At 39.2% G+C, this 27,950-nt stretch overlaps 1 protein-coding gene across 1 annotated transcript in view; it reads left to right on the forward strand.

The window, feature by feature from the left end:
* Window positions 1-26,961, forward strand: part of ca10a (carbonic anhydrase Xa) — a 90,235-nt gene extending 63,274 nt beyond the window's left edge. Inside the window, exons 4-9 of the mRNA XM_027008373.2 lie at window positions 16,471-16,656; window positions 21,181-21,276; window positions 23,240-23,312; window positions 24,526-24,680; window positions 24,895-25,069; window positions 26,615-26,961. Coding sequence (XP_026864174.1) covers window positions 16,471-16,656; window positions 21,181-21,276; window positions 23,240-23,312; window positions 24,526-24,680; window positions 24,895-25,069; window positions 26,615-26,637 — 708 coding nt within the window. The 3' untranslated portion in view covers window positions 26,638-26,961. The remainder of the gene's footprint in view (window positions 1-16,470; window positions 16,657-21,180; window positions 21,277-23,239; window positions 23,313-24,525; window positions 24,681-24,894; window positions 25,070-26,614) is intronic.
* The last annotated feature ends 989 nt before the right edge of the window (window positions 26,962-27,950 follow it).

The raw sequence follows: 27,950 nt of genomic DNA on the forward strand, positions 1-27,950 counted from the left end.
CTGTCTGGAGATGTATGCATGTTTATTTGAGTAAACTCTAAAGTAAATAAATACATAAATTGAATAAACGCTAATTCATATTTAGGTACATAAGGTACATAAATAGCATCTATTTAGCCTCCATGACATGCCTACAACACAGTCTGTACATCATGAAAGTTGCTAAAATATTGTTAGTAAATGTAACTATTCCCAAAGTTTTTAAAATGTTAATAGACCACATTTAGGTGATATGGAAAGATACATGTTTTAACATGTTTAACATGTTTAATATGTTTAAAACATACGTTTTAAAATTTAATATCCAGCATCACCATTAGCACACTAGCTACACGGGCTAATGTGTTATGGAAAATTACTGATGTTTGGATTTGTTAGTATCTTCTTTCAGACCAAGATTATGAACATGAAGCATGTATATTATTTTTTTTCCAAGGCTCTCGACCAGCAGCACTGTTACATACAGTCCTGTTATCAGAAATTTGACCGGCTGTCAATTTTGCAGCTAAATTATCCCATCTCTTATTCATACGCCTTCTCTCGGGAGTGAGGGGAATGAGTGTACAAATAAAATCAGTATGGAGGCCTTATCCTCTACATGCATCCACGGATATTTCGCTGTCTTGTCATCACTTTCTGTGGACCCTAAACCAGGGGGTCTATTGGATAGAGAGATGTTGTCTCAAAAAGGTCTGAGCTAGTTTAATGAAATCTGTTATATTCCACTGTAACAAATTTCCATGGCTGGTCAAAAGGTATTTCAGAATGTGACTGTGCACACATTAAAGACTTCAGCAATCTCCTGATAGATACAAGAGGACAGCTTTATATTATGCACTGTGTATTGTTGCATTCTTCATTAATCATTTTTAGGGCATTTCTTAATTGGTAAGTTTTCATTTTAGAATTTTTTTCTTTCTGTCCCCCCCCCCCCCCCTTTTTTTTTCTGCAACCCATATTTTGCCTCTTAGGCTGAATATGTCCCAAATACGTCTTGTATCATCTGGCCTGGAAAAATCTGACTGCACTTTGATGATCTCATTTTTGTGTCGATCTGTTTTCAGAGAGAACCTGGCCTTCGTTAGTGCCACTCAGTGTTGTTATATTGTGTTCTCATCCACTAAAGTAGCATTTGCCCTTGAGACCCCACTCTAGCTGTCTTTCTCCTTTTTCTCAACACAGGTGACGGTTAGAAGCCCTGTTTTTCTGTCCCTACATAAGGCGACCTCTCCAGGGAATTAGCAGTCAAAACTTTAGATTTAAAAGGATGGAGTGACACAGAAATTAGGGGAGTGAGTGCTCAATCTTTCAGAAATCCCCTACTGTGGCTATTCGTTCTATAAACGATATTTTGTCAGATGCTAGGATGGCACTGCTTTGTCTGCACAGCAGAGGCCAAGGATGGGCTTGAGGTACTTTATTTTGGATCATAATAGTGCGGCAGCCAAGGGGGATACAAAATGAATATGCATGGAGTTGTGTGTCCATCCCTAACATTTTGCTGATGTTGTCAAAACATGTGGTCAGACACAACATGTTGTAGGCCTGTGCTCCTAGATTTTGCCCACTTGTGTGAGGTCGCTAAATGTCATGTGCACTCTCTGTGAAATTGCAATTAGAAAAATAATGAAGAAGCGCAGCAGCTGCTTTACCATACTTCAGATAGCTGCAGACATGGAACGTACGGGGACAAGGAGTAATGTGGTAAAGAATTAATGACACAATTACATCAGCTATTATCAACACGTTGAAGATATCAGCAGAAAACAGCAGAAACTAGTGGTGAGTTCTGACATGGCTTAGGAATATTACAGAATGCGCCCACCCCCCCCCCCAAAAAAACAAAAAAAACAACCATACATCACAGTGTCATTCTCATCATATACAGTATATAGTAGGAGAATAATGCTTTAAGTATAGAGCAATTTAACATTTTTAGACAAATGTCAGTTAAGATTAAATGCACTTTGCCCCTAAGCTCATTAGTTGTAGATGGAAGTATGTTGTCAAGGAATACAATAGACTGAAAGACCATGCAGTATTTTCATTTAGAGATGGTGTCCACTTGTTTTCTTATCTTGGGGAGACTAAAGGAGAGTGATTAATCTTATTGCTAAGGTTCTGGGGGTTTGGCTGACTATGAAACTGGCCTGAGTCAAGCACAGTGGAATAGAACAGTCTCACACTAACCTGGTTCCATGGAAGGTAGTCAGTCAGTCAGTCAGTCAGTCAATCAATCAATCAATCAATCAATCAATCAATCAATCAATCAATCAATCATCCACTCAATTAGTTAGTCGATCAGCTAAAACCTCCAAATTCCATTCTTTATTCATTTAGTCTTTGTGACCCTTCTTGCATCTGTTATTTCTGTTTGGCAGGTTTAAATGGTCAGACAGAGCCAGGTGTAGCATCACTTCCAAGTGGCTAGGTTGTAGCTGTCCATACTCCAAATGTTAAATGTATGTAATGTGCACCTTTCCACAATGTGAAAATACAGTTTTCTCAAGCAAAACCTTTCAGAATAGAAAATAAGCAAGGTGTAAAAAGAATTTAAAAATGAAACCAGCATTTTGGCGATTAGGGCCTTATGCCACTATGAGAAAGAGATAATTAGAGACAATTATTTTGCACATGGCTTATTTATTAAGAAGTAGTGCTCTGAGGCTTTTTTCAGAATATAGAGCAGTTCATTTTACAGCCAACACATGGAGCACTGGCTTTATAGTGGCTTTATCTGATGCTGTGACTTTTGGCTGTGGTTTCTTAATGCATGTTAGTACTGAACTGGTGCTTGTCATGTCTGTGTCTTCCTGCAAAGAAGCTATGGAAATGACCCTAATGAGCGGGGAGAGGTCAAAGGGCTGTGTAATCACTATGACAATGGTTTATAAACTGCTCAATTGTGCGAGGAAACCTTTCTTTTTCAATAATGTTGCATAATGAATCATGAAAGGAAATATGTGCAACAGTGTGAGTATTTTATTATTCTGTATTGTATGTATGTGTCTATGTGGGATTTACATTTTTTTTTTTTGTCTTAAAGAGTGGCTTTTTGGAGTTCTAGGTGGTAATTGTAACATTTATTCAATTGTAGATAGTGAAAATAGATAGTGAACAGTGTACAGAATTGCAGTGATTTCCATTCTGTGCTTTAGGACATTTTAGGTTTCAGAATTTTATTTCCCACAAAATGCAGTAGTTGCTTTAAAGTTATAAGTAGTGTGCTGAAATCACAGGTTTTGTCCTTTACAGCAAGCCCAGCACTTTATATTAAACTTGATTTCACAGCTATCACTTGCAGATTTCAAACACACTCTGCTGTCTGGTGCCAGGTTACAATAACTTAAATGCTGTATTTATTACTCTGTAAAACCTTTGACAACAGGAGAACCATTTGTGCTCAGACCTTCCTCATGCTCTGATCAACAGATTGGTCCTCTGGGGTACTCACATTGACTTACGCTCATTGAGCAGTTGCCTGTCCCCCACATTTGGTCACGCACTATTGGATTAGATGGTTTTGGAATGCTCCTTTTCAACATCTCAGTTTATGCCACAGGACGGCATTGTTTCCTGTGCAGTTCTTACTGGTAAATTGAGCTGTTCCCTCATCGTTAATCACTCTCCAGTTTCCAGAATACTCCACAGCCTTGCAATCAAATGTGGATGAATAATTATCAGCATTGAATAAAGAAATCAAAGAAAACCATTGGCTTTGATTACTTACGATCGCTTCCACTGGCATTAAACAAAGGAAACAAACAGAAAACCCAAATCGACCAATCTGCAGACCAGTTGAACCAAATTACACCACTGATATCCATTTGATTGTGGCTGTTAAACAATTCACTAAATTACCAAGTCAATTTGTTGTTAAGTCAGTACAGCAGCACAGAAAATGACCGGTGTGATTTTGATATGTTTTCTAGGGAGAAATCACATTAGGCACAAGTATATATACCTTGTGAACATATTTTCCTTAAGTTTTTTTTCTTTCTTTGTGCCTTTTCAAGACATCTTGAGGACTAGCTAGAATAACAAACACTTCCTGACTCAGATTAAGCCCAGGACAGGTCTAGTCTCAAAACAAAAACACTCCTTCCACTGAAATGGAGTCCATAATAAGGCTGGATCTGGAAATCTGTCCCAGGAAAAATTGTCATTAATGTAGTAAAGCTGTTGTCTCACAATTATTTTTTACTCCTAACTGCTGAAATTCCTTTAGAGATTCTGGGCTTTTAGACACAAGTTCATTTCATGTCCAAAGCTGTGTTGGAGCTGTGTGTTTTAGGAACACTTGCTGTTTTGTCTTTTAGGAACACTCGCCCAAAATCTCAGAGCCAAGCAAAGGAATCAATTGGGTTGAAAATAGCTCCTAAAGCACGCGCTTCAGAAATGTTTCAATTATAAGATGTATGATTACAAGACAATATGATTAGTAGTGAACTAGTAGTCTCCCTGCTGTGTCCAAATTGATGACACTGTGAAAGTAGAAATATAGCTTCTTGTTCTAAAATGTAAAACTTTTCTCCATTTTCATTTTTCCTAATTCAAGGTCAAAAACAAGCACTGGGAAACAGAATATACTTTTCATATGTGACAAATCAACATAAGAAAAAGTGCTTTCATAATAACTGCCCATGAAACATAACACACTACAGATTCTACTTACCTCAAGCCTTCTACTGATTGGAGCAGAATTTCAGCAAATAATACCAAGTCTTTCCATTTTAATCACACTAAATAAATCTTAAACAGTAATTTTTTTTTTTATTATTATCTGACATTATTTTCCTCCCCTTGTGGGAGGATTTTTCAAATGACTTGATCATAAGCAGGAATAAAACATAGCTGAGATAAGTAGAGGAACTGAGGTGTGAAACCCCACCAGAAATAACCAATTACAAGGTGATGCCCTGAAGTGGGCTTGCTCCATGCCAACTTCCACATCTCCTACAAAGGGCCATGGATAGCCAGAATGTGCTGGCGAGTCTCCCTGCACGTCCAGGCTAATTTGATGTGTGGCCACACCTCCTCGTTACCCTGTTCCACTTCAGTTTTAACTTTCACTGTATGTCAATGTCACTGCCACCCGATGAACTGACCTGTGCTGACAGAGATGTCATGGCGTAAAGACGCAGCATCTGGTGGCTGTGTGCTCAGAGCTCTGATGAAGTGTAGAGTGTGGACTACTGGAGGAAGGATTCAGGATGGATTTGTGGCATTTTTGAAGTAACTGAGTGACTAAGGCCATAAGGACAACTCACAGCCACTGGAAGGCCCACATAGTTTGTGGAGTAACAATCAGACCGTTTGCAACAACAACAGTAACAAGGCATCCACCATGTTCCATTATATTGTTTGAGAACATGTGACAATATAATCTGGCTCTTCTTAGGCTTTCGGGAACTGAACTGTTGAGAGAGTTTAAGCAGTGCTCTGTTTCAGACAGACTGTCACTCATTGGTTGGTGAATGCTGTATTATGAGTGTTACTGAAGGGCAACTTCATGTTGAGTGCAAAGTATCTGTCAGCAAGCCAGTGTGGAATAGTAATGGTGCCGTAACTTAACTGAAGGCTCTTTGAAAGTATGAGCTGCATATGCTGCATGGTCCTATATGATAAGCATGCAATGTATTCTTAATCTGCTCATAGAAGGAGCTCAGCTATATGTTTCTTTGTTACTCACTCTTTTCTCATGTTGTCTTTTATATATATATGCAGTGAAATACACAAAGTTTCTGCCTGAAATGTCCTGTTTCTCTGGAAACCATGTGTACTTCACTGCAACAAATAGGCAATAGGCCTGGGAGGGTGCACACACACACACACACACACACACACACACACACACACAAACACAAACACACAAACACTCACACACACACACACACACACACACACACACACACAATATACAGACGTTCTAACAGACCACTAAAATGTGTGTATGTGTGTGTGTATATATATATATACAAATGGGTAATTCATAGACAATGTTCTGAAAAATCCCTGCATGGTGATGACTTCCCCTGTCTACAGGGAATGTCCCATTCGCAGTGTCATCTCTGCCTCATCAAAAGTCAACACCACAGGCATATTGGTCCTAGCATACAAATGAATATAGATGAATGCATCTCCTGAAGTCCAGAGTGAAGGAAACAGAGTGAAGGAAATAATGCACAATTATTAAAAGAATATCTGTACTGAAGACCCATGGCTGACTGCTAAAATAGTGGTATAGTTTAAGTATCATGTAGGCCCTAAATGTATATAGAAATATTTCTTTAAGTGCCTTTCTTCCTTTGTCTCTGAATATATAGCACTCTGCGGGGTTTTGTGAGAAGTAACAAGTGTAGCACTTTGAGAAGTGAGACGTGCAAAGGAACTCACACGCTGTGCTGCATACATTTCATAGTGCATGAGAAAGCATAATATTGCTGCCCTGGGGCAAATAATTTTGTGTATTACATAATTTTTTTTCACTTTAGGTGGCTAAAACTTTTAGACACTGCTGGAAGTTTTAGACCACACACACACACACACATACACACACACACACACACACACACACACACACACACACACACACACACACACACACACACACACACACACACACAAGACAAAGGTCCATGGTCTCTCCCCGACCCACAGAGTTGCTCCTCTATACATCATTCCTAGTAACTGAAAATTGAAAAATGGGAAATAAGGAAAAAATGCTTTTTGTCTGTTACTATCCCTAGACCCTTTTTGAACACTTTACATAAACATCATAAATACGCTGCCTTTGACAGTGTAAATTTGGCTTCAGCAGTGACAGATTACAAAGTGTTTTTGGATGAAAGAGCTTCATTATTTCCCACTCGCATAGCATATCAGAAAAGAAGACTTTAATCATCTTTAAAGTCTGCTCTTTAATCCGTACTCGAAGGCTAATCCGTAATTCAGACCAGTGTTAAACCAGGTTTCCTTTTCTCCTTTGAGAAATTATGATAAATCAACTGTTCTGAGATTATGTTTATAGTAGTGTTTTGCTTATGTATAGAAGCATATAAATGTATCCCTTTTAAAACACTCTCAGAGCTGTTTTGACACCATGCAATATTACACAAATACTGGTATGCACTTGAAAGTAATGTGATGCATATACAGGTGTATTTTTAGGATTATTTTCTTTGAAAAGCAAGAAGCCTTACTTCATCTCTGGGCACTGATCTCTGGAGTATTTGGGTTCCATAATGAGAGTTTAAAAAGTGTTTGACTCAGAAGTCCTCCATATGTGGCCCATGACAGCTCAGAGTCCCTGGTGAGGCCTCTGTGAGCAGCAGTTGCACAGCTGGGGGAGACGGAGTGGACGGGACCAGCTGGCTGACACTTGCCGCTGGAACTCAGCGAGCGTGAGCCGAAGCTGGCATCGCATTTGCCTCCTGGCTTCCAGCCAGCACCCGCAAGCTGCCACAAGTGTCTCGCACTCACTCGTTCATGTGACGCCATGGATTTGACGAAGCAAGATGTGCACAGATGTGTGCAGGCACCTATGAGTTTTGTAGGTTTGCTGCACATGCATGTATCTGGTAAGCTGTTCAGGGCTTGCATGTCTGTGCCTTTTAAGGCAGGGCACCAGAGCAGTTCAGATGTGCTTGTGTTTGTCCTGCAAATCTCCTCTCTACTTATCCTGAAAGAGGAGACTCTCTTATGATGCTTCAGGCTGTCTGCACCGTAAATACACCAGTGGCCCATTGAGAGTATCTCCCAGTGCTCTGGTATGGAGCGTATTCGGTTGAGCATTTCAAACGCTTGAGCTGCCCTTGGCATTTGAGATTGAATAAAGTATAGCTTATCCATCTAAAACAGCAGCTCACTATCTCCCAGGAACATGACACGGGGAAGTAAAAAAGAGGCAGCTAGTTAATCTTTCACCTCCTTTGGGAAGGAAGGGCAAGCGTAAACCAATGCACCTACATGATAGCTTTTACTCTCCCCTTCATAGCATGTGTGTGGTGTGTGTGTATGTGTGTGTGTGTGTGTGTGTGTGTGTGTGTGTGTGTGTGTGTGTGTGTGTGTGTGTGTGTTAGCTTTGCAGAATAGATGGTTCACATGGGTAGGAGATTTCCCAGAGGCTTGCTGGGTGACATGCAGTGACCCCCCTCACTGAGTTTCCCTATTATAACCACTGGGCAAAGAGGAAGGTAGATGGAGTTTGGCTGTTTCCTGGAGTTAACACGCTGAGATGCTTGATTCTGCAGCCTAATGGTTTTCGTTTTGGCCTGAGTATGGTGAACACATCTCAGTCAATTTAGTGTTGCTGTAGCCAGTGGAACTTACAGGGAAATGGGCTGTGGGGGGAAACGATGCTTGACTAATTGACAAGTCTGTTTTAAAGTTTCAAAGCTCCATTGCCTTCAGTGCTCTCTACTGAAAGGAGATTACTAATGTTTTATTTCACAAAGAATGAAATGACCAGAGCAGGCCATTGAACAGCTGAGAGAGAGAGAGACAGAGAGAGAGAGAGAGAGAGAGAGAGAGAGAGAGAGAGAGAGAGTTTGTGGTAAATTACACTGTTTTTTGCTAAAAATATATTTCTGGAGTCTGAAATTCACAAAAGTTTGAAAAATGAAAAGTTTCACAAAAACAATTTTCGTCACAGATAAAACCTGTCATAAATAAAACTTATAATGAGATTCGAATACTTTTCCCCCATCCATATAAACAGCTATGTTCATGTAACATGGCATGTTCATGTATGTGGCTCAGACAGATACCTAAATATTACTCCTCAAGTATACTCACTACCCAAACCGAGACCCTGAATACCACAATGATCATCCCAGTTCCTTCCATTCTTCAGACATGGTTAATGCCAGCATTGGTGTCTCTCAGTCTGCAATTGATTGATATTCATTTCACTAATGAAAGCAGTGTAGTGTACCAGCATTGATCTAAAATATATTGATCAGACTGGCATTTGGGGGGGGGGGGGGGGCGTGAGTGATGTGCAGTTACATTCATTTTTTTCAGTCCATGTGATTCCGTTTGAGAAAATACAGAGTTTAAGAGCCCTTCAACCCATTAAAGAAATTGTGTCTCATAGCGTGAAAATGTCAGCTTGTATGAGTCATGAACATGCAACAAAGAAAAAGACATTGATTGCAATAGAATGCACGCCGTACAGCTAGTTGCTTAAAAGCATCATTGCTGCAACCTAGCCATGAATCAGATAATGAATCACTATTCTGAACTCAAACAAATTTAGGATAAAATTTTCTTAGTTTGAACAGATTTGATCTGCGCCATTCAAGTTAGATATTTGTGAACTTTGAGAACTTTGAGAATCTCTGCAAATAACTTTTGAAGTCTGCTATGCTAAAATGATTAGTTCTGTGAATGTGATTACGCTGTATTACAGTTTCGAGAAATTCTTGTTAATCCCGTACATTCCAAGACCACACCAGTGGGTTCAGACTTTACTGTGTACCTTGCATCTTAATTTCAGTGCACTTACTGAATAATGTACCAGATCAAGATTATTAACAAAATAAAAGTTTTTTTTTTTAATAGTGCATTAGGTTAAAGGTATAATAACATCAAAATTATTTAGGTTTTTGGTGGAGGTCAATCCATCCCCTCTGACTCAGTCTAAATCAACAGAACAAAGTCAACATGGTGCATTCACTGCTGATCAGTATATCTGTTGCTGAACCCTTCAAACAGTACCCGGAACACAAGCAGCACTCCTGGTTGGAAGCTGGATGGGTATGTTCTGCTCCTGGATTTAATTCCCACAAGATTGACCACACTCTGAATCCAACCAGCTCAGCATACTTAGTGCTGTCTGTGAAAATACCCAGAGGCCAAGTCTGGCAGATCCTTGAAGAGATACCTTGATGGAACCATAAAGAAATAAATAAATTAAATGCAAAACAATGCAGAGTTTGGAGACACTGGGTGTTTTCTTCCAGTGTAAATTCATAGCACATTGGCAAAAAATTGTGGGAGACAGTGGAGGTGCATTATAATATATAGTGAAATAATACACTATTTAAAAAAAAAAAAAAAAAAAAACTGGCATCTTTATCAACTGGCATGCATAAATCATTTTGGATCATATTTTTGTAGGGTACCATATTGTTTGTAAATTCACATCTCCACAGCTCTGACAGGACAAAGCAGAGAAAATTCTTGAGAGAAAAGTCACCAAAAGTCACCAAAAAGTCACCAAAAACAACCCGGACAGAAAGGCAAGCAACTGAAATCATTGTGAAGAGGCTTATTTTTACACTTAATGTGCTAACGGAAACCTCTAAAGAACATTTCTTCGCTTTACACCTTTGTGCTCATCAAGAAAATGATACTGGTTTGAAATTGAAACTTCCAAACATCTGCATGCTGAAGATTAGTGAAACCACACCAGACTGGTCATTTTTCTCCTCAACGTATTGCCTACTTGTAATTTAGCCCTGTAATGATACCGTATTCATGCAGGGAGACTATGTGACTGTTTTTACCAGAACATCTAAAGCTGATGTCTGCAACCCGGTGGTGCCCCCCCCCCATGGTTCCATACAATAAAGTCTAACTGTAAAAACCTTGGCGAAAATGTGTTCCTGCTGTCCCGTCTCACCATGATATGTGGCAAGACATGGGTTTTACAGCTCACCTCTGCCTCTGCATTCTAATGAGGATGCTTTGCTAGCTGGGGCTGAGCTTCATGCTGTGGAGTGCAGAGTCACCAGCCTGCTTTCGTGCTGCTTAATTGGATCCTCCCACCTTATCCCTCCAGCTCTCACTGGCCGAGAATGAGCTCGGGGTGTGTTTAAGTGTTAATTTGTCACACTGGGTTATTTGGCTGGGGGGGGTCATCCACACAGGATGATTGGCGTCCGCGTGGTGGGGGCCAAGGGAAGAACTAATGGTGTCGAGAAAGGGTGGAGTCAGAGATACCCCTGAGATACCCCACGCACCCATGCATTTCTGTTCACTTATTAATGGTGTGTATAAGCACCACCAATGCTGACACATCTATCTAAAGACTTCTCTTTGAATCAGATTTCATTTGGTTGATTTGCCATTTGTATGCAACTCGTCACTCAGTCTACACTCCTAAACCTCATTCATCAAAGATGAAAAGGTTCTAATCTATTTCCGCTGCATGGTACCAACTCATTTATAAAATACCCTGTTGTCTCCTCAGGTTTACTATTTATTTCACCCATGAATCATCTATTATTGTTTAGTTGTCCTGTTTCTCTGCATTCACATATTTTTAAATTATTTGTTTAGATTGTCTCTCAAATTAGAAAACTATAGTGCAACAATTTTATTATATTGACTTTAAACTGATAAAGCTTATCTGGCCTATTTGCCTAATTTATCCAATATGATTATTCTGTTCATTACTTTGTGTGGGCCTCTTGCACAGACACAGGTGGGAGGTAACTATTTAAATGTTTTTAAGTCAAATTTGAACAGATAAAAAAAAAAAGGGGGGTTTTTTGGGTTTTTTTCCAAATCTTAGCACTTATTCTTAAGTAAATATGTGAGGAACAAAGTCTACTGTTTACTCAGATACATTTTATTCTGGTTTCCACTCTCAGGGCACTCAGACTTTAAATGCAGTTCATTAACTCACCCAAGTAATTGAATGTATTTAGAAATGTATATTAAAGGCACTTACAAATACATGCAATGTTGAGTGCAGGTCCTTGATACCTCACTATCCCTGAGCAAGATTAGACATTGACATTGACTGATGAGGGCAGAGGGCTGTGCCGCTTCTCCTTCTGAACTAGCTGCATGTTATAAGGAGAGATTCAAGTAGCACAGAGATGGAAGGAAAAACTGTATCCGAACCTTGATAGATACCAAAGACCTCCAGCCCTCTTCATCCTGCCTCCCACTCGTTCTCTTCCTCCAAAGATGAAGCAATGTCACCAGGAGCAGATAGGAACGCTCGTATGTTTTTACCTGTTCTGAAGGGATGTACATGCATGGTGTGGGAGAGTAGAAGATAATGAAGTGTTAGCATGATGCTGTGCTAGCAAACTGTGTGAAGGACTCAGACCATAATACTAAAGAAGAAAGGGAGGACAGGGAGTGCATGTGCAGTGTGTCTGAATGGATGGAACCACACTTTTTCTTCATCCACATCATATCAAAATGTAGATGGGAAAAGTCGCAAAGTGCCCCAAACCATGCACACCAAAATGCAAAAGGAGCATTCATTGTATATTTTTACTACGATCTTTATTTGTTTGTATGTTCATTTTTTCACGTAAAAAGTTATTCATATAATAGTATTTTAAAATATTATTGAACTTGTGCAGCTTATTCAAATCAAATGACTTTGCACTCTGCATTTGTAAAACAGTATATTCAGATGTGCTAAACACACCACTTCTCTGCCTGTAAGTTCACATCTTACATCTTATCTTACATTCTTCCTCTTTCCTTTATTACATTCCTTTTTTTAAAGAAAGTACCAGAGTAAATCAATTAAAATGAATTTTCTAAGCCTGATGTCATACTCATTCTTTAGCTCTCATCCCATGTCTGGTAGTGGCAGAAGAGTATAAGTTAGAATACAAATTGCCATCATTTAGCTGTTTTTGACTGAAATGAGTCTGAGTTTGTTTTGCCTCTCTGACCTGTTATTTCCATTGCTTAGGGGAAGCTCCTGTAAAGCTCTGCTTGGACGACAGCAGCCAGCAATTAAGAGAATTGCTTAGCAAAAAAAGGCTCATTGCCAGGTGTGCCTGTAGACCTCCCAGAGCACTTCAAGTCATACTGAATTGTGAAAGTTTCTGCCATGGCAAATTTTATATGAAGGGAAAGGATCTATTACCAAGTAGTTAGTATGTTAATAATCAAAAACATACTTTCTGAGCTTGGAGCTCAGTTTGAATGAACGAATGATAATACTTATGCAAAAGTGAAAACTCCTGTTACTTTTATTCAGAGGAGTGGAGTTATAACTGGAGCTAGGGTGGAGGATGACACAGACTGGCAGTGTGGAGCCCATTTGAACAGCAACCACACTGCATGTGATTCTGGTCCATCCAAAACACATCAAGGCTATCACATTAATTAGTAAGTGTCATGAAAGACATACATGAATAGACACGACTTCTCATGCATTTTGTCTGTATGGCCCCATCTCTGTATTGTTCTCCTCTTGTGGTTTTCAGTTCCTAATATTTTATTTTTCTGAGATATTAAGCCAGGTTTTAAAAGCATCTTCTCATGGCTGCCTTAACAAAAACAGGTTACGTGAAGCTGGAAATTAATTTGACAATTCAGAGGATGCATTCTCATTTCTGACTTTGATTTTAGTCTGCCAAGCTGAACACCCAGAGCAAGCTGATATTTTATTCATCAGCACATGCCCCTGTCAACTTAATGAAAAAAACCACACACACACAACACATCTTTTAATCAAATGAATTATGGTTTAACTATGATTTGCTATTTTATGCAGGATGGTGGAAATGGTACTAAAATATTCCTAAAATGTTTTGAACTGTACCCTAGTGACCAGCCTTCTTTTATTATCTAATCATTTTCAGACCACATGAGTTCATGCATTTTGGTGACCAAATGGAAATTACAAGTGTCTAAAATGTTCTGTGCAAAGAGACATTAACCAGATACTTCCTGTGCATTTTAATTGCTTTGGCTGTCTTACACTGGTTTTGAGTGTTGCCTGTACTGCTGTTTACATTTAAGCCAACAGAAATGTAGACACATTATAGAGAGAATTAATCTCTCATCAAGACGTTTCCGGTGATTTTTGCCAACAGTGTCACAAGCATGTCTACTTAGCTTACTATGTATGTTTTCCTCCCAAAGATTTTTACTTCAGACAACAGCATCTGAATGATTCCTCATGTTAAAATGAGACAAGCTAAACTGGGAAACCTATTGATGGAGATGAACTCTAACGTTCTATACAACACACTGAAGAATGTGTGATTTTTTTATTATTCTCATCCTGATGTTTAGTGTTTTTAAATCATTTCAGGGATTATAAAGCCAGTCTCCTTTGGTCCTCCATATGATTTTCTAATATATTTAATTGTTTCACCAGAGTGTAACAATTACATTGATAATATTAGATTTTATACCATACAATTATAATTAGCTGCCCAGAGAGAATTAGCAGCATTTAATGATGGGCCTTTGTCTTGTGGATTTGTACTAACATTATTCAGCATGTTTACTGGATCCAGACATTCAGCCTATTAATCCCTGAAGGGGAAGAGATTTTCAATGAATACATGGCCCAGAAATAGTGTGTGTTTACCTGCTTCCTTTTTCTTCTTCAGCTTTCTTCTGCTCCTCTGGTAATGTTGGCAGCACAGGAAGACAGGGACTGAGCTTTAGTGCTCTGTAAACCTTTTCAGTGTGGTCATGATTGTATATCTTAAATAGGAACTGTCAGCTATCTCCAAATGGGTGACAGATATTGTTTAGCCACAGATAATTGTCATGTACCACTGCAGTGGCACTATCATATGTCCAGAAACTGTTTTTAATACACGTTTCTAATCACCTCTGCCCATTATGCAGTACATAATACATGGGAAAAATAACCAATCATGTTTGAGCAGTGTGAGTGCGAGCTGTGGTGTGGTCACAAGTACCAGCATTTCCATCTTCAACGCTGAGCGTGTCGTAAACAGTCCTGCTCCCTGTTGTAATTACAACTGTTGTCAGAGCAGTGCGGGGTGTTATACATAAAACTGTCAAGTTAAGAAATTAAAGTGCAGCAAAGCATTTTCTCTCTCATGACTTTGAAGACATTAATACAAATTATGCTGCAAGATGCTAACTGAAGCAGCGCAATGTATTTAGCAAGGTGGGTCGTTGTTGGGCTAGATGACAACACACGCAAGACTGCGGCTTATAACATAGCATATGCCTGAGATTAAGGGTGACAGAACTGGCCTGTGTCCTACTGAGAGCTGCAAGAGACACAGAACATAGTAGTGCCAAATGGAATGATTTTACAATGTACTTGTGTGTCCAGTACATCTGAATAAAAATAACACACAAGAAAAAAAATAGCTAATAGGCTAAGGGAAAATAGTTTGTGCAAGTATGTAGAGTTAGCTGTAGTAAGTAAAAAAAAAAATGCTGTTTTGCTATTTTCAATTAGTAATGTTAAAAAAAAGAAACTGAAGAGCAATGTAGCATAGACAGAAGACTATTAATAATAAAGAAGGTCTGAATTCAGAAAAAAAGAAACACACAGGGTTGCAGTTTGTTTGCAGAGGCCTACATTCAACAGTTATTTTCCAAAAGAATTAAACAGACCTAAAGTTACATTTCTTTTCTTCTTTTTTCCCCTCAATCCTTGAAACCAAACAATGAGGGGGTTTCATTCTTCCTTAGCCATCTGCAACTCATGAATAATCATTGAAAAATGACCTCTTCAGGGCTTCTAAAATGTCTTGCCCTTTTCTTGGGCAAGTCAGACACCCCAAGGTAACTCTCCATACTGGCAATCCTTTAAGTGTTCCTGCACAGTCTTTGCACTGCCTTGTTTTGCCTTTGGCACATAAGCTAGGTGTCTCTCTTTCTCCTGTATGCTCATCTACACATAATCTTTCTCTCTTTTTCTGTCTTTCTCTCTTTCATTCTCTCTCTCTCTCTCTCCTTTGAAATCATTGATTTCTTGCAGGTTCTATAAAAAATTTACGATATGTGGGCCGGGCTCTTTCTCTGGGAATTTTGAGAGGGAAAATCATTTTGAAGGCGAGTAGTAAAAGGAAAGGAGAGGGAGAGAGAGAGAGAGAGAGAGAGAGAGAGAGAGAGAGAGAGAGAGAGAGAGAGAGAGACAGAAGAACGAAGAAAGAAAAGGCAAGATAAGAGCCATGGAAGCCTTTCTTGAGTTGTGCTTGGAATATCAATACCTCATGTTGAAACTACTCCTGAATATAAATAAATAAACACCTACTCTGATAAAGATCGTTATCCGGGGTTCTTGTATCACTGCACTCTCTCCGTAAAGCCTCACATCCAATCAATTCCAAACTGATTCGGACTGTCAGAGGCTTTGAAGACCCCAGCTCTTTTGCCTTCATTCGACATGCTAGTGCTCTGTTCAGCCTACTGCCAACTCCAGCCTCTTTGCACCAAAAGGGTTTTGAATTGATGATACAGTGGCATTGTATCACTCAGTAAAAAATACAATGGTTTAATTAAAGCCTGAAGCCTAAGCTCTGAATCACTGCTGTGCTTTTTACTGGAGAACAAAGTAAACAATAAGGAAAGAGAGGCAGAGGTTTGTTGTTTACCAGAATCTAAACAAGCCAGATATTTTTGTTTGTTTGTTTGCTTGTTTATTATTTATTTGTGTGTGGGGTTTTTTTCCCCATCTCATTTTCACTGTGCTCTGGTGAACAGTATTTGATTTGATGGCCATTCTGCCTCTGACCATTCACTCCTCTCACATGTCTTGTAAAGGTGGGAGGGACCATGTACAACACTGGCCGCCATGTCTCCCTGCGATTGGACAAAGAACACTTAGTGAACATCTCTGGTGGACCAATGACGTATAGTCACCGATTGGAAGAAATCAGGTTACACTTTGGCAGTGAAGATGGCCAGGGCTCTGAACATCTCCTCAATGGGCAAGCCTTCTCTGGTGAGGTAAGCCACAAGAGACCTTATTGTCATCTACAGGCTTGGACTGTGGATTACAACATTCATATGTACTCTATGAACCATATGGATGACTGCGCTCAGATTAATGTTAATCCAAAAACACTTTCTCCAGTGCTTGCATAAATGGTGTTGTATTTATTTCAGAGAAGCTGACCATAAAGAGAGAGCTTTTAGAAGCTGGGCAGAGGAGATTGAATTGACTAATCCTCTCTTATGCATGAAAGTTGTTTAAGGAAAAGTGATTGAGATCTGTTGATCTCTGTCTGCGTTTATGAATTTTTGTTCGATGTTTGGTCACCCATGGATCATGGGCTTTCTCTACTCAAACTCCAGACCCTGGTCTGTTGAGGCAATATAACAGATGTCTCAAAATCAACCCAAACACAGAACCAGCTTAGTACAGAGTTTTCTGATGTAAAGGTATCTTGTTTTCATATCTTCAAAGGCAACTCAGCTGAGGAAATAATTATTTTTACTAACTAGTTAGGTTACCAGTTTTTTTACCTTTTATATGTTTTGCACGTGTGTGTTGGGATTTGTTACAATGACCGCACAATGGTTTGCTACAATGTTTAGTTATTTATTTTTTTGGTACAATGATATACATTAGGGAAGACATGTTCTGAGATGTTGTATGGTTTATCTTGCAGTATGTTGCATCAGGTTTAAAAACACAAATTTGAGATTGTTGATCCAGCACAACAAGATTTACTATTAATCATTTATTGGGGATGCTTTTTATTTTTCTCATTTTCCTAATTTTTCCCACCTTGTGTTTGCAGTACACCGAGTTTTTAACATCAGTCTTTATTTCTGAAATCATCTCAGTTGCCACAGTGCAATGCAACATCATTTATTTTATTTATTTCCAAACCACATTGCTCTTCTACAATGGCACAATAGCTGAGTAAAGCATCTCAATTAAGCTAACAGTGTAATTTTAGAAGGCACAACACTGCAGCCTCCCTCATTTGATGGAGTCGGCAGTCAGCGCAGGCCTGACATTTCTCTTTGGAAGTAATAAGACCAGTGATTAGAATGGCAACACAATAACCGTGGGCCTGACAGGCAAATCTGCCATAATTAATGATTATAATTTTCTTTCCCCTCCCCCCATGGAGGCCAGCCGATATTTAAATAATAATAAAACAAAGTGGAAACAGTCTATCAGGATGCTGCAAGCCATGACCCAGCTGCCGAAGTCTATCTCAGTCTGTTTACTCTTTATTGCTAAGCCATTATCACACTTTGCTTTACAATGGCGCATCCACATTCTTAAAAAAACAAAGTGTCACTGGCCTTCAGTGGTGCTTGTAATACTCTGGCAAGGTGACCTCAATATCAACAGTATCTTTCCAGCCATGGCTGTTTTGCATTGCGAGTCAACCAGGCTTTTAATGCTTATTTAATAACTGCCTGTGCCATATACAGTGTGTCTGGCTGTCCTCTCTCCTTTCTTCTTTTATATTTGTTCGCTAACAGCAGAAGATTAACTGTGAGTCCTGTTTGCTTCTGTTAGAGGGAGTCTGCCTTGCTGCAAATGCAGCCCAACACCTTTGACTTCATTTACTTTTCTTGCTTCCTGAGCCACCAGGCCTTCATACACCAGCTGAAAATGAAACACCACTGATGAAGTGAGCAGAAAAACACTCAAGGTGTTACTCACTTCTTCCAAAGCAAGCTGAGCTCGTTCTCCCAGGCTTTAGTTTCCCTTTCTTAGTCTGGGTGAAAAAAAGAAATACGACTAAACACATTTGGGAAAGGGTAGGTGGAAATGAAGTGTTCTTATAAATATGATCCACTGATAAAAGTAACATTTACAGATCTGCTATAGTCACTTTCTTATTAGTCATTCTGTATTTCATATCACATTGGTGTTCACACAGATGAAATATAGATTTTTTTGAACAGTGGTGTGAGATAACAGATGCATGGGTGGTCATCAGATAGAAAACACTATGATGATTCACCAAGCACAAACATGCAATGACGATGTAATGTACAATATATATTAGATGGCATCGCAGTGTTCTTTTGGGGGTTTCTCTAAGTTTAGAATGCCAATGGTGTCAGTTTCAAAGGATAAAAATTTAAATGAAACTCACACATACAAATTAGAATGTGCTGTTCTTCTAATAATGAATTAACACCAAAAACAAATCACACTGTATATTTAGAACTGTTCTCCTCACTACTGTTTCAGCATTTTTCAGTGTGTATTTTCATCAAGTTCTAATCATCAGTTGCAGCAAATAACACATTACCATCTCAGTTCAGTGCTTTGATACTGAAGCAGATTTTCTCATTTCACATTTTTACATTTACTAAATATGGCCAATAGAGCTGCACACAAGTAGGAAATCTCAGAAGCTTCACTATGATCTTTTTATGAGTTTTTTCAGCCCCTCTTGGTTATTCCTATATGAAGCCTTGTGCCAAATAAACTAGGCCTTTGTCATGAGTTTGTTTAAACACTGGGCTTCTCCCTTGTACAGTTTTGTAATGTTGCATGAACCAGGAACTGTGAATTTTTAGATCCTCCTTTAGGTTGTGCCAAGAAAGGTGGTTGCTATAAAAGGTTTTTACTTCATAGTCATTTTTTTTAATTGCAGGGGTCTTGAAGCCTGTGCTGGGTGTACTTCCAGTAGTTATTTGTTCTGACAGGCAGACACACAGACTGTGTATACCTTTACAGGGCAGCTTAATTCAAGCCTTAATTCAAGTCCTTTTACCCTAATCAAATTGGACTGCAACCTGCACTTACAGGCTGTCTGTTTATTTGCTTTATGAGCACATGCTCCAATTCAAACGCTATTGGCCGGTTGTTCCAGACGAGTGCTTTTCATCTGGCCCGTTAGTGCTGTCCACCTCTCTTCCTGCTATCGACTTGCTGTCTTCATCTCTTGCCCGTCTCGGGCCCAGGCCAGCTATCACACAATAAAGAGCTTGTCAGGGGGCCCACCAGAGGTGCAAGCTGTCTCCCTGCGTAGCACAGACACCACCTCTCTGGTGGAATGACAGGTCTGGCTTCGTGTGGAAAGGAGGCTCCCATGGATCAGCCACTGCTGTTCTGAGCCGTTGTTCTGTCAACGCGTCCAGCTGGCTGCCCCTCTGGCTCCACTGGCACGAATAACTCCGTTCTTAGCACATGCAGAAAGGTGTGGGAGCCAGAGATGGCAGAGAGTGAGATACTGGAGAGGTGCGCACAGTGGACCTCACAGCTCAGATTCAGCTTGGGAAAACTTAGATGAGTCTGACTCTCTTATAGGTTTGCCAAACACAATCATTGTGTGTATGTATGTGTATTCATGTGTGTACGCATGAGTGCTTGTTTGTGTATGTGTGTGTGGGTGTGTGTGAGGGTGTTCTCATCCTTGGTTCTGTTCTCCCCTCCAGAACTCATTAGTGTGCTGTCTGCTCCTCTACTCTGTATGTCCTGAGTGTTTTGGCAGGGAGTAGAGCTGTGGTCCAGCCTGGTGCTCCAGTTCGATGTAGTTTGTTGGTGAATGAGTTTTCTGGTGGAGGAAAAGCATTGGCTACTTTTTATCTCCAGAAAAAAATCTAATCCAATCAACTTTTGCAATGTAATCATTTCCTCTACCCTTGATTAAACTGAATGATGATTGTTGCTCAGCTCCCCTTTTGCATATTTCATAATTAATATGAGCTACATGATTTTTTTATTATTATTTACTTCTCCTTCAAGTTGTGTGGATAATGACATATTAAGGAATTGATTCAGTAATTGGCTTCAGCTGTTAACTTTGTCTTCATGTACAATGTACAGCTGAGGTCATGCACTACTGCATCTGAACAGTTACATCCTGATGTACTGTGAATGCTTGTGGACGTATGTACCTATGAAATGCTTATATAAATGAATATAAGCATAAATGTTTAATATGAATAAGGACTTTTTGTTACTGACAGATTACAATAAACCTTTTTGTGATCTCCCATATCTGTCTTTGTAATGCTATTTACTACACAAAACCCTTGAAGAATGGAAGAGATTGTGGCCTCCCCTCTGGCCGAATTCTTAGTCTCAAACCTTTGTTGTAGATTTGTTGGGTGTTCAAGTAATTCACAGAGGGAAAATTACTTGAGCATCACAAAGCATTGAAATTTAAAGTTGACAGGCATGTTCAAACAAAGTGGGAAGCCAGCTGTATATCTGTGATTGGGGAGCGGAGACACCTGACAGGGACTTGGCATCTCAACCAGCTCAACACTGAGCTAGAAGCAAGACAGACTTGTGCAGAGACAGTCCTAATTATTCAAGGCTGCTGATTCTGAGCTCGAACTAAAAAAGGAGCAGTCTAACATGTCACAGAGTTCTGCTGTAGACCCTGTACCCTTCTACAGTTCCTAAACTCAGACTGAAAGCTATATGCTGTATGTTCATTTCCAAATTTCTAAAATATATTCCATTGTCAGTGGAAGATAAATACTTTTTTTTTTTACTCTGTGCTGATTGTTGTTTCTATTTTTTCATTTCAAAATACTTAGGTTCAGCTAATACATTACAACCACGAGCTGTATACCAATTATACAGAAGCTGCAAAGAGTCCAAATGGATTGGTGATAGTGTCTATATTCATGAAGGTAAGTACTTTTGTATGTATAGCAAAACTGAACAAAAACAATAAACTGTTTTTCGTGCATTCATCTAAATAGTGTCATTTGAAATCCACCTTTGTCAATCGTAAAGAAAAGTAGAGTTTGATAGGAATGGCTGCATGTCAATAATTCTTTTGTGCACAAATAAATTACTTCTCCAGCTGAAGGTCAGTATGTTTACTCACCAAAAAAAAATGAAATAAAAGAAAAGGAGAAAGAACCTCCAAATGGCAAAAACAATTAGCTATGCAATTACCAGATGGCAGCTAAACAAGTTGCTCGTCATCTTCCTGTCATTTCAGGAGCACAAGGTTATGAAATGGTTTTCACTAACTCTCCTAAATGGCTGTTCAAAGGATGTTTCTAGAGATGATGAACCACTGTATCATGTTATCTCACAGGATAAAAAATTAAAGCTAAAGTCCTTACACTGCCAGTATCAATACCAAGTTTGACCATCTCTGTCTGGACGTGAAGTCTTCCCTCTGTCCGGATATGCTCGGGCACTGCATGGATCTCTTCACTCACTGTAGGCCACAAGTGGATTTAGCTTAAGCTGCAAAAAGTGTACAAGCATGGAATGCCCAAGTCCTTTTGCTTTATTTAGTGTACACATACCTTTTATCCAGCTCCAATTCTTTTATTCAACTCCAACCTTTCATCCTGTTCACCAATCTGTTGGCTAGAAAACAAGTGAAGAATCATTATTGGCACTAATTGAAGTGCTGTGAAGCACACAATCATTTGTTATATATAGTACTCATCACATTTATGGCCTATAAGGACAATATGAATGTAAAACTTCATGACAACAGATGGTGTGTAACATAAATGTTACAGTCATTTCTCAGACTGTTTTCTTTTTAATGGTGCTTTGGTTTGCCATTTGTTTAGGTTAATGTCTCCTTTGACATCTCGTAGCACATTCTGAACAGAATTATGGCATGATTAAGTATTAAGTCTCTATTGCTCTTCCAATATGCCCAGACAGTTCATGCATCTCTCCCCTCAGCGAATTCTCTTTTATCACTGTTATAATTGCAGAGGATCACATAGTGAGTTCAGCTGCATTTCCTGCAGGCAATGTTGAGAGCTTCTTCCATCAAAACATGAGTCAGCATCATAGCCGCACTCTCAAATGCCTCACGCTGGTCTGACTGTCACAGCACCAGGCTGCCAGGAAGGCCTCCCTTCTGAACATAAGTGTTATGAGCTGACATCAGAGCTCTCCATCACAAAGGCTAATCATGCCAAAATGTGCACAGTCACTGCACAGACAGACATAAAATGGAGGAGGAGAAGACTGTGGACAGGAATCAGACATTTTGTTCTGGTGTGAACAAATAACAAGTAGTTATTTATATGGAAGTTCATGCTGGACCATGACTAGAGGTCACGATTGTGACCACAGCTGAAAAAACATATGTTTACAGTATTAAGAGGCACTGTATTTAGCTCTTTGCACATGTACTCTTTTTTTTTACTACGTACAATCTATAGTAATTATGTCTCTTCACTGAGAATGACTGCAAACAGCTCTGCTTTATCTTTAAATCATCTGTAAAACAGGCTGATGCTTTTCAAATACCTGTGAAAAGTGCTGCAAGTTGCACATTTCATTCTATGCAAAGTATGTCAATGTAAAATGGCGAGTAAGACATCAGTCAATTGGCCTGCTTTTGCAGCTCTCATTACCACAACACATTACATTGGCACTGACAGTTACCAAGAGCAAGCACAGCATTTAAAGAACTTGCCAGGAAGCATCGCTTACTCTTCACTCAACAATGGATCATCTTGCCAAGTGTTGGTTGTCATGGTAAAACTGTTATTTTGTTATGCTGTTTTATAATACCGTTACCTTTATCACCAAGTCTCTCATTCACTCCAATCATCTCTGTCTTTGGCCCTTCCCCCAATTCCATCTTCTGACCACTTCTAATTTCAGATATCCGAGATGTCAAATTCACTTCTGAATCGAATGTTGAACAGAGATACCATCACAAGAATAACTTATAAGAGTAAGTGAAAGATTCGACCTTCCAGATGAATGAGACCATCACTGAGGTGAATTACTGCATGCTTGCTTCTGTCAAATATAATGGAAATTCCAAAGATGGATTTGGATTTTGGTCTCTCAAGCTTGAGTACTTTGACAGTTTAGTAATAAGAGGTGATGGCTGTTTGCAGATTGCAAATCTTGAACCATTACAGAAAAAAACTACTGTATTCTAACAAAAGTTTTGAATTCATGAATATGACCCTAAAGTGGGTTCAGCCATTTTGTTTCACCATACATACAGTAATTTATTAGAAGTTGAAATTTATGGTAATAATCCGACCAGATTTAGTGAAAAAATCTTGAGAATATTAGCAATAGTGAAAGGAACTAAGACATAAAACACAAAAACGCACAGGAATATTTCATAGTACAGCTGCCCACATTCTCAATGGCATAGTGCCTTGGCCCACTTCAGAGAGCCATAAAAAAAAAAAAAAATCCATAATTGAATTAATAGGGGTGGGGAAAAGTGGGTGAAGAGGTGTATGCTGACCCCTGGTGGCAGGAGCATGCAATCAAGCCCTCAGGGGTGCATGAATGTGGCCTGGCCAAGCAAAGCATAGTCTCAACAATGTTACCACAGATATCTTAAAGGAATATGGGCCTCAACAGCTGTCAGGACCTCTACATTGACATAGCAGCTTGTCCCAGCCTGAAGCCTTCAAAACAGCCATCCTAGATAGCATGCTCTCACCAACCCCAGCCCCTTCCTCCTCATACAAAAATAATTATTTATGCCACCAAAACAGTGCGATAACGGCCCTGGAATCACAAAGATTTCAACACAGGCGTGGAATGAGGAGACATCAATGGAATGGGGAATCATAATGAAGTGTTTTTTCCTTGCTGAGCCTATTACTCTTCTGTTGTCAGTAGTGGAGGGTTCAATATTTTTCACATGACCACAGTGTTGTGTGATGTAATGGGGGCCTTGTACTGTAAAACTTGTCAAAGCAATTCAGCAGCCATCCAGCAAACCCCAGCCAAACCCCTGGGGCAGTGAAACACCGACAAGCAAAGATTCAGGGCCTGCAAAATGATCCAAAGAGAAGAGAAGAGAAATGATCCAAAGAGAAGAGTTATTCCTAACAAGGTGGAGGTTAAAGATGGAACAGTAGCTGTTAACCAGCAATGAGCAGCCTTCCTCCCTTCTGGGGTTTTCTTTTGTGCAGATGATGCTTATTTACTTTCGGGGCTAAACATTGAGGAGGTATACCCGGAGACGTCAAGCTTTATTACCTATGAAGGATCGATGACTATCCCTCCATGCTTTGAAACTGCAACATGGATTCTTATGAACAAGCCAATATATGTCACAAAAATGCAGGTAAATCCACGCAGGCTCCATCAACATTGCAACTCCAATCTTATGTAGCTGTCACGTCGCACTGTTGGTGACACGTGCAAAGTAAGACAAGCTGCATGGCTCTAATAAGCTCAGTGGTTTCGACAAGCGTAGTAGTCATCATTTTGCAGGCTGTTGAGAGATGCAGTCGTGCAGGTGTGTGAAGCGTGTCAGTGTGTGTGTGCCACCCCTGCAGATGCACTCGATGCGGTTACTCAGCCAGAACCAGCCGTCGCAGATCTTCCTCAGTATGAGCGATAACGTCCGTCCGGCTCAGCCTTTGAACAACCGTTGCATCCGCACAAACATCAACTTCAGCCTACAGGGCAAAGACTGCCCCAACAATAGGGCCCAGAAACTGCAGTACCGAGGTCAGTGGCCCTGGGACTCTGTGATCCACTCTTACCTTTCGCCCTATTCTGAGTCTCTCTCAAAATAAATTACTAACAACTGATGGCTTGTCACTAACAGTTAATGTTTGAAGACGAGAAATCATTCTACATGATCATTTTACAGTCTGTTTTTATTTTGGACCTGTTCATAAGCAGTGAATTTAATTTTTAGAGATATATCCAGGAAGACATTAACTTAGTATACACAGATCTTCAAGGGCTTATAATAGGTTTACATTTCAAATCTACTGAGACATTTGGGATGTGAAACACTTTTTAGTGCAGCCATGCAGTCCATTAGGAGACATGCAGAACATTCCTAATATAATCATCTTTTAGGGCCCTCAACAGAGTTTCTTAATTTTTCAGACCTTGTATGGGGTTCAAGAGGTCTCAGTAATCTGCCTGTTCTCAAAGGGAGTCCTTTTCTTTCTCACAAACTGTGTTGGCACTCTATTTATCCTCTTCCAGTACCAAAGTACATTTAGAAAATAAAGTACATAAAGAAAATAAAAACTTGCATGTTATCCCCTAAGTAATAAACTGGACACAAAAAGTAACTCATATTATCTGTCCTGACCCATTCCACTGCATTAAGTTACTTGTAGTTTACTTGCTCACTGATTAAATTCTTCCTTAATTATCTGGCGCTTTTGTTTCAGAGATTGAACTCTCCAACCTGAGCGTAAAGAAGAAAGATTTATTTTTTAAAGAAGCAGTAAATAATTTTTTTCCCCAATGATTCTTCTTCACATTATGGACCAGCCATTATTCTGACACCTAGTGGCTTGGATGTATCAGAGATTCTGTACTAAATCTAATTTAAACCTGGCTGCTTCCATGTGGGGGACCTGCTCTATGGAGCATAAAACGGTTCATAAACTGGGACTACAAATCAATCAGAGTCCTCATTTTTTTTGTGATCTGCACTTTATAGGAAATACATTTAAAAATAATGAATAATCACTTATAATCACAAATATTGTTTGGTACTTTATAGTGGTAAAAATGACTGATTGCTCCATTAATTGCATTTACTTTTGTGAAGACAGTAAGATGTTGATAATGAAGGAAATGGAAAATGCTCCTAATTAGACCTGGTTGAACTTCTGGAATAACTGAATTATATGATTTTGTACAACAAAATCAAGACGGCATGTGTAGGACAATTAACATTACATTTTTTAACTGAGGTGATATTTAGTGTATATGCAGTGTAATTAAAGGAAATTGGGGAATTAAAGAATGTATGGCATTTGTAATGCATGGATAGATTTCTACTGCCGATTTCCGTTGCTTCCCTTTGAATGTATACTTTGTGTACCTTGGTATGACTATGTGCAGACTGAGTTATCTGCTTCAGCAGGCACATACAAGTGGCAGACATCGATGCAGTTTCTAGAAAAAGTTCTAGCATGTCAGATATTCATTGAAGTCTGAGCGCTGGAGTTTTTGTTGTTGTTTGTTTGTGGGTTTCCCCCCTCAGTCAGTTCCTTGTCATAGTATTTTTTTTCTCTACTGCAGTGAACGAATGGCTGCTGAAATAGATTCTTCTCATGGATGAGCCCTAATCTGAGAAAGGAGAGAGACAGCAGAGAACCAGCACAGACTGGAGTGTGCATCACATTCATCCTGAGAGATGTAGTCATGACACTGTAAAGAAAAAAAAAGAAAAAAAGAACCCTGAACAAGAACAGACTTTGCACTGTTTGCAAAGAGACTCAGTTTCATACATCAACTCAAAACCAGTGAAGTACAAATATAACTATACAAATGTTTTGATACCTTTTTTGGTGGAAAAAATAAGTGAAAAATAAAAATGGAAACTTTTATTTCATAGTCGCTTCACAGAATGGAACTAAAGATGTCTTTTTGGCCTTTGTATATATATATATATATATATATATATATATATATTATATATATATATATATATATATATATATATATGGATGGATACTGTACTACTAAGAATTCACAGTGAGCTGGACGATGAGCTCACACATCAGACTGGAAAGACCTTTGACCCATAACTGCATCGTCTATCATGAATCTGGGGCACAGAAGACAGGAAAGCGGAACAGCATCCATGCTGTTTCGCTGCAAAGACAAAACCTATGTCAAAGGGGAATGTGTGACTGTCAGTGAAACAATGAGTGTCCTGGCCTTGTAAATAGAATTATTCATGCTGAAGATGAATATGTAAAGATACTAATAAACGTTTAAAAATATATCAGAAGGAAAAATGCATTTTAAAAGTTTAATATTTTAAGCTTGGCGCACTTTGAATTTCTGGAGCAGAGCTGATGCCTTTTTCTGTTTTATTGTTTACAATGGTCATACACTGTGTTTGTTTAATGTTATCGGCCCAATAAATGTATTTGGAAAGTGCATTTTGTAACTGTTTCACTATCTTCAAAGTAGATAACAAGTGTACATGTTAATCATATCTAATATTTAAAGTAATTATGATCATGTTTACCAAGTAAGTTTACCAACTGTCAAAAGAAAAAAGAACAAGAACGATTTTCCATTTTGGTTTCAGTGTTTATACTTATCCTGCTCTTCAGTTTTAAACTGTTGTTTGCTTGGTGTGCTTAATTCTTTATTTCCACTTAATCCTTTGATTCAAATCCCATGAAATCCCAAGGATCTATGGGATAAAATGCAAAGTAATGAGATGATCTTGATGCATTTAATGAGGTACAGGCTTGCTAAAGAAACAACTCAGCATGCATTCACAGGTGTGTTGATTTGCCATACTGTCTGTAGGTGTGTGTAGGGTAGGGCAGCACTGATTCCCCACCCCCTTTGACTTAATTATATCCCAGCCAATGAAAGACACCTCCTGTTGTAAGCT

The sequence above is a fragment of the Electrophorus electricus genome, chromosome 14, assembly GCF_013358815.1.
Source record: "Electrophorus electricus isolate fEleEle1 chromosome 14, fEleEle1.pri, whole genome shotgun sequence".
Classification (NCBI taxonomy): domain Eukaryota; kingdom Metazoa; phylum Chordata; class Actinopteri; order Gymnotiformes; family Gymnotidae; genus Electrophorus; species Electrophorus electricus.